Here is a 7761-nt window from a genome sequence, read left to right as displayed (position 1 = left end):
TACCAAGAATATGATGTCATAGATCACTGGAGTAGTTTTTACCCACATTGTACTGCAAACGTGGTGTTTAATCATCTTTGACGCTTTGCCGAGATTATTGGCATTGTTGTTACTAGGTTTGAAGACCAGATTTTATTGTTGATTTTTTATTTGAGGATTGTAATCAACAGTTTTTACAAGTATGATCTGAGGGGGATGAGGGGACACTCTATTGGAGGCAAGGTTCTTGCTTCAACTTGCGATTGAGCAGGTAAGGCTACTCAGTTAGACCGAGCCCATTGGTGGAGAGATTCTCGCCTAATCCACGACGACATAGCCTGATATTTGTACTAGTTACTCATTTCCTTTTCAATACAATGCTGTTGCCCTTTCTTTTCTTTTTTTTTTCTCGAAAGAGCCCTATAAAGTTTAAGTGCCGTTTGACATTGCATGATGGGTGATAAGTGATTTTTAAAAAAATTGGGAAACCCAAATTGTCCCAGTAAACTATGAGAACATTACTTATTATTAAAAATTGTTGTAAAAGAGAGAGCTATAATAGAAAACATCTAATGAGCTACTTTCATTTTCTGATTATACATGAATCAATGTCGAAGATGCGCTAATTTTAATGATTATGCGGGAATTAGTACTAAAAACACTTTTAACAAAAAGTTTATCAAACGCCAAATACCAAATTGCTTTCTTTAACAAATTGATTTCTCTCAAGAATAATAGCGATTATTTTCACAGCACAATAATGTCAAACTGAACTAAATCACATTCAAGAAAAAAAGAAAATTAGTATAGAGTTTCTGCCCACCTCATGTTAAATTTTTTGGGAAGTCCCTGAATGCACCCGCGAATGAAGAAAAAGAGATGTCATTATTATCACCGGATAGGATTCTAAGGTACACAGAAAATTTGAGTGGTTCTTCGTTTCCGATAACCAGAATATAGGCGGTTTTCATTTTCATATTAAATGCTTGATATTCCTTAATATTTTATCTTTTCATCCATGTTTCTTGTTTGTGTGGGTATTATTCATCTCTGAGTTGTGTGAACATCACCGTTCTTACTTTTATTGTGTCCCACATTTCGAACTAGATTGTAGTGTGTGGTAAATTTTAACACTTGCGGCTTGAACTATCTGGTACTGTGTTTCATTTGTCTCTATTTACTGCTCAATTTTCATGTTTCTGGGAACAGTCCTTTAAAGGTTAGATAATCAGATTACGAGAATCAGTGGTATAGAAATTTCTATAGGTCCATAATTTTCTGGAAAATCGAAAATTGTGTTTGAAGTGACACTTAATTACCCGGTTCACATGGGAATGGGTTCCACAAACTTTGGATATTTTCGAACTCTCTTTGTGCATATATACTTTGGCATATGGCCTTCTGGGTTCAGGCGGGGGACTCAGGTAGCTGAAAAACATTATTAAGGAAGTTTGTGTAATAATTTTGGGTCCCAATGGATGAAAGTTCTGTCCATAACCCCCTTCTTTGGGGCCAAGGTTCTGGACATGCTAATGTCAGAAGGAAGACTCCTCTTTCTGTAACCTTAGCAAAATGGATTCTCAAGATTGCAATGTTGGCGCTTTTCATTTCATGGATTGCTCTAATGTTTCTGTTCCCAGCAGATTTTGTGCAGAAACTATTTGAGAAATGGATCCAAGCCACCAATGGAACTGTTTTTGGGATTACAGGTGAACTTAATTATTGCCTCTGCTCTTTTTCACGTAAGTGTTCTCTTCTTAGAGTTCTCTAGTTAACTTGGATGCTGCAAACTGCAGGAAGCCTGTTCCTGCTATTCAGTGGTCCCATTCTCCTTATTGCAGTGCTGTCCATAGCATATCTTGTTATCTCTGGGGAAGAGGAGCTCCACGAGTATGTCTATTTTTGAGTTGGAAAATATTGAGTTAGATTGAATATACGTCATTGCATTTTATGTTCTAAGCTCAACCACTTAAATGTCCACAGGATTTGTTGTTATGTAATAATTAACTATGCGTGCAGGAAGAAGCCTTCAAAGTATCCGAGTTTCCGGTTGTGGACGTTCCCAGTTCTTGTGGATGGGCCATTTGGGGTTGTTTCTGCTGCTGAGTTGATTGGGATATTACTTTTTGTTGTGTTTGTTATCTGGGCTGTCTACGCTTATACCATGAGTATTCTCAGCTTGATGTCTGATCAGTTAACTTTTAAAGAGAAAAGGTATCATGTTTGTTCAAGATCAGTCTTATTCCTTTTTTTAGTTCCTGTCAATCTTTCTGAGTAGAGAAACTAGTTATCTCCATTAAATATCTATTTTAATAATTTTCACACTTCTATGTTGTTGCTCTCCTTTGAAAGTTCTGCTTCTGCTTCAGCATTTAAACTCTTGAGCTAGCCCTTAGTAGGTTTCAACTTGCAAGCTTGAAAAGCCTATATGCATGTATGTATAAAACTCACCAAGATTATGCTCTTATTCTTGTAAATGATTGTATGACTTATAAATAATTGAGGTATGTATATTCCTGTTTAAAAAGTTGACACATATGAGATGAAATGTTTGGTTAACTGCTTCTCCCTGCCATATGGTAGGTGCTGTAATAGTTTCATTAGTCAAGCTTTTAAAATGTCGAGCTTCTTGTTGATCAATTTGCTTTCTTTTTCTTTTTAGGTTTCAAAACAGTCAGTCAGCTATGTTTTTCTGATGCCTTTTTTTATGGGTTCTGATGTCCATTTTAATACACATACAATTATTGTAATCTGAAACTGTCCATTTGAATGAATGAAGCTCAGATTAAATCACTTAATTTTTAAGTTCCATTCATTCATCTAGGTGTCTAGGCTTTTTTAGCTGAAACATGTCTCTGTAAAGTTGCTGTATATGGCTGAGAATCTCATTTTCAAAGGCAACATTATCTGCTTTACTTTCGATAATGTTGAAAACTTGGGATAAACTAACCTGTAATTCTGTATATTTCCCTTTTTTCTTTATGTTGTTTTTGCACGACTTGCTCAATTTGTAGAAGTATTCATAGTCGACTCGATTGTCCGAATAAAATTAGTATATGAGAAACTTAAATCCTTCACGATTTGCATGCAAACATTGATGCTTATGTGCTATTTTTCTTCAGTCGAAAGATTGGTTTCATTAACGATTTACCTTGTACTTGAACTTGCAGTTGTTTGTTCCTGGAAATTTTGGGACTTCGTTTTGGTTTAATTGGGATGTTTTGCTTGGCATTTTTGTTCCTGCCAGTTGCAAGGGGATCAGTTCTTCTTCGATTTATTGATATCCCTTTTGAGCATGCTACGAGATATCATGTATGGCTGGGACATCTCACAATGCTCCTCTTTACCATCCATGGACTGCTTTACGTAGTGGCATGGACAATTGAAGGCCGTCTCCTTCATGAAGTGAGTGCTAATGCTGCATTTAATCATATTTGTCATTGATATATAGGCTGTTAGCTGTTAAAATTAAGGTATAGTTTACAGAAGACAGCTAAAATCTGCTTCCATTTTACCATACCATTATGGCATATTTTCTAGATAGACCATGCATTCCATTCTGAATGTTCTGAGATACTTATTGCTATAAATGTATTAAATATATGACAGTGTACATGTATCTCTACCTAGATGTCTAGTAAAATAACTTATAAGGACCATGCTACAGGCAAACATAGGCTCAGATTATGATGCCAGACTGCTTATTTATGTTTTCAATGGTTTGATGCAGATATTGGAGTGGAGGGATATTGGTGTTGCCATTCTTCCAGGAGTTATCAGCCTTTCTGCGGGTCTGTTGATGTGGGTCACGTCACTTCCTCCAGTGAGAAAGCTGAACTTTGAGTTGTTCTTCTACACTCATCAACTATATGTCATCTTCATTGTCTTTTTGGCTTTGCACGTGGGTGATTTCATTTTCACAATGGCTGCTGGAGGAATATTTATTTTTATTATTGATCGTTTTCTGAGATTGTGCCAATCACGAAGGGTGGTTGATATAATTTCAGCGAAGTGCCTTCCATGTGGAACTGTAGAATTGGTCCTCGCAAAACCAGAAAGTAAATATTTTTCTTCACACTTTTATTATTTTTAATTTCATATTCTGTTACCATATGAGTGACTGTTTGCTCATGACATATTTAGATCTGCGGTACAACGCCCTCAGTTTTGTTTTTCTTCAAGTTCGTGAGCTATCGTGGCTGCAATGGCATCCTTTCAGTGTTTCTTCCAGTCCTCTGGATGGTAAATATCATATTTCTGTCCTCATAAAGGTTCTTGGAAAATGGACAGAAAAGCTGAGAGGAAATATCTTGGAAAATTCAGAAAAGGAGCTACCTTTCAGTCCTCATAGTAAGATAACAGCTTCTGTTGAAGGGCCTTATGGGCATGAGATACCGTACCACTTGATGTATGTACTCTATTCTTTAATTCTTTTTATCGCAAAAATTGTTGTATCAGATAAGGCTAATCCTAGTCTAATCACTGGTTTGGAATTTACAAGTGAAATACATGAAAGTTTGCATGATGCTGTGTGTCATGTGTGTCATATGTTCACATAACATCTTCTGTAATGGTACTTACAAAAATTTGAAGGGCTCTTTACAAAGACAGTCCAATTATTAACCACCCAAAAATAGAGAGTATAATGTTCCTTACTTTTGGATCAAAATAAAAGAATATACTAGACATCCAGCTCAATGATAAATTTTGCTTTCTATATCTAACAGTTGACTTTATGTTTTGCTTTCTCAGGTATGAAAATCTTATCTTAGTAGCTGGTGGCATTGGGATTTCACCCTTCCTGGCCGTCTTGAGTGACATTCTCCATTGTGTTAGGGAAGGGAGACCTTGTCTACTAAGAAATATTTTGATTGTCTGGGCTGTCAAAAGATCAGATGAGCTTTCTCTTCTTTCAACCATTGACATGGACTCAATCTGTCCATCGTTCTCTAGTAAACTAAATCTTGAGACTTGTATATATGTCACTAGGGAATCTGAACCTCCGTTGGTATGTTTGGTTGTATTTTGACACATTTTCTGTACCTTCCTTGGTTTGTTTGCGTTTTATTAATGTTATTTGTTCCAGTTTTTTGGGAAATTTGATTGTTGTTATTTGCAGGAAGAGGGTAAAGAGCAAAACACTCAAGACTTTTCTCTTTGTCCTACATCCAAAAGTTGTGGCATGTCTGTTTTGGTTGGTACTGGACATACTATATGGTCTGGACTATATGTTATCTCATCCATGGTAGGCTTTGTTATCTCAATGGGCTTGTTGGATATCTTCTACATAAACCCTTTTCATATATCTTCATGGTGGTACAAGGGGCTCCTTTTCGTTGTCTGTATGATTACAAGTGTCGTTATCTTTGGGGGTCTTGTGGTTGGTTTATGGCATCTCTGGGAAAGAAGAATTTTAGCAAAGGAACAATTTGAGGATGATAAGTTAAATATAGATAAGGCAGAGCATAAAGAAACTGTAGCTCGCGAGGATTCACACCTTGCAAAGTTAACTGGCATTCGTTATGGTGCAAGACCAGACTTCAAAGGTATGCCTCCTTGACATGTCTATTTTCGTCTTAAATTCACAGGACATGAAGCTAATTAATAAATACGTAGCAATAATTCTATATGAGTTATCCAGATAGTTGAAATGCTAGTTAATGACTACATATAGACAATGGCATGCAGTGGTTCTTTCATTTGAATAACCTTTGATCCGTTGAAGAGGTTAAACTAGCATAATCTCTTCTTGGTTGCTTCATATTTTTGAGGTGGCTTCCATACCATTTTGTGTCGATTTCTACTTCCTGCTATCTTTTCATTGACCAATAAATCTACAATCTAGAGAAGCATAACTTGTGAAGCTGGTGGATCAGATAGAGGTGGGGATTTTGGATTCTTGTTTTTCTTACAAAGCTCCATTTGATTTCATAATAATGAAGAAGGAAAAAGACTGAACCTTCCGAGGAATTTGTATCGGTATAGAATATAGAATTTACGGTACATTGAAGCACAGGAAATTGCTTTGCAAAGAGGTGCATCGGGTTGTTAGTTGCCCAAAACAGCTTCTTTCCTTACAGCAACAATTGCATTTCTCCAGTTGCAGTTGACAAGAAAATGTCTTGTCATTGCTTACTTGATTTCTTCTTATTGCAGAAATATTTGAAACTGTATCCCAGAATTGGGGCCATGTTGATGCCGGCGTCATTGTGTGTGGTCCTCCAACTCTTCAATCAAGTGTGGCTAAAGAAATCAGGTCACACAACTTTAGGAGACAAAGCGACCATCCTATCTTTCATTTCAACAGCCATAGTTTTGATCTGTAGCTTCCACTACAAACCTATTTATACGATTGTACATAATAAATATACACATAAATATGCTCGTATATATATACGTGTGTGTATATATAAATAAATATGTGTGTATGTGTGTATGTATAAATAAACCGTTCTTCTCTCATACGGACGTCCACAGGTGTAAATAAGGAGGAAAGCAGGGAGGTGTCTACACAATAATAATGTTTGGATGTCCGCATAGGAGAAAATCTGTATAAATAAATGTGTGTATGTATGTATTGTGTCTAATGTTCTACTATACTATATGTAGTCATCGAATCAAATTTGTATGAATTTCATATACTATTTATCCTAAAGTGGTGGTCAAGTGTGACCTTTTTGTTAGTGCATCTTTTTTGGTTGAATGGAGACCTTTTGGTGCCCAACTAGGGGTTTGAATCCATGTCAATCATACTGACTAAACTAATTGAGTCCAATTCAATAGGGGTGGGCATTCAAATTGGAAAATTGAAAAATCGGAAAATCAAGTTCAATTGGGCCGAAAAAAATTAGGTTGATAAAAAATCAAGTTGAGTTGAACAAAAATCGAATTGGACCAATTCTTATAGTGAAAAAACTAGAACGCTTGTATAATTTCCAACGCTAAATTTCTAAATCCATAAAGTAATCTTTCCCCAAGCCCAACTCCAAATCACTTCTCCATTCTAGGCTCAATCACCTCCATTTGCATACAATTGGGCTATTTGTGAATTTGGCATAATCAATCGAGTGCATTCGGCAATAGAGGACTGGTACCTCGGTAGGCATGTCGGCTGCCAAAAGGAAACGCTCCAAAGACACTAAGACAAGCCCTTAGAATACGAGTGACATCACCACCTTCTTAACCTACAGAAGGAGGACCTCATTCCGAAGTAGTATCCGCCCGCTGATGCTCTTGACTATCGAACCTAGAGCCATAGACACGTGTCGCTACCAAGGTGATTTGCACAAAGTCCCACATCGAAACTTTGTACAAATTCTCAGTTTCACTTCCCTATAAATAAGGAACAATGCCCAATTAAAAAGGGTAATTATTTTTTACTATTACTCTACCAAAATTACCATATATCATACATTCGCTGACTTAAGCATCTGAGAGCCTTTGGCAGGTACCACACCGGTGCCTAAAGCTTGACGATTGCTTCTTCTTTATTTTCTTCTACAGGATCCCTTTGTGTTGAAGATTCATAATCTTCTCGCCTTGTTGAAGATCCAACACTCCTACACCTAAGTTGACATACCGAAAAAGAGCATCAACAATTTGGCATTGTCTATGGGAAACGACTTCTACCAGTTTCGCTGGCTCCATCTCCTATTCGACCTTGTCGTCTCTTCTACCTTTCGCACTCTGCAATGTCGAGCGAAGCTAGTCTTGACACCCATTACCACACCCCACATGTGGAGTCATCTCGAAGGAAACCTTTGAGTGATGCACACCTCCAAG

General features: G+C 37.0%; 1 protein-coding gene across 1 annotated transcript; it reads left to right on the top strand.

Moving 5' to 3' along the window:
• Positions 1–879: 879 nt before the first annotated feature.
• LOC103318927 (ferric reduction oxidase 7, chloroplastic-like) lies at positions 880–6662 on the top strand. Its single transcript, XM_008220383.3, has 9 exons — positions 880–1688; positions 1776–1869; positions 1999–2193; positions 3150–3384; positions 3710–4037; positions 4123–4387; positions 4732–4987; positions 5099–5525; positions 6136–6662. The coding sequence occupies exons 1-9, from the start codon at positions 1454–1456 to the stop codon at positions 6303–6305; spliced, it is 2205 nt and encodes a 734-aa protein (XP_008218605.1). The 5' UTR covers positions 880–1453; the 3' UTR covers positions 6306–6662.
• The last annotated feature ends 1099 nt before the right edge of the window (positions 6663–7761 follow it).

The sequence above is a fragment of the Prunus mume genome, linkage group LG2, assembly GCF_029339155.1.
Source record: "Prunus mume cultivar Tortuosa linkage group LG2, ASM2933915v1, whole genome shotgun sequence".
NCBI classification, from domain to species: domain Eukaryota; kingdom Viridiplantae; phylum Streptophyta; class Magnoliopsida; order Rosales; family Rosaceae; genus Prunus; species Prunus mume.
This window is presented reverse-complemented; position numbering and strand designations above follow the sequence as displayed.

Coding starts and splice junctions, on each gene's coding strand:
- LOC103318927 (XM_008220383.3), top strand. CDS start 1,454: ATGGATGAAAGTTCTGTCCATAACCCCCTTCTTTGGGGCCAAGGTTCT. Junction 1,689..1,775: donor AACTGTTTTTGGGATTACAG/GTGAACTTAATT, acceptor TGCAAACTGCAG/GAAGCCTGTTCCTGCTATTC. Junction 4,988..5,098: donor GGGAATCTGAACCTCCGTTG/GTATGTTTGGTT, acceptor TGTTATTTGCAG/GAAGAGGGTAAAGAGCAAAA.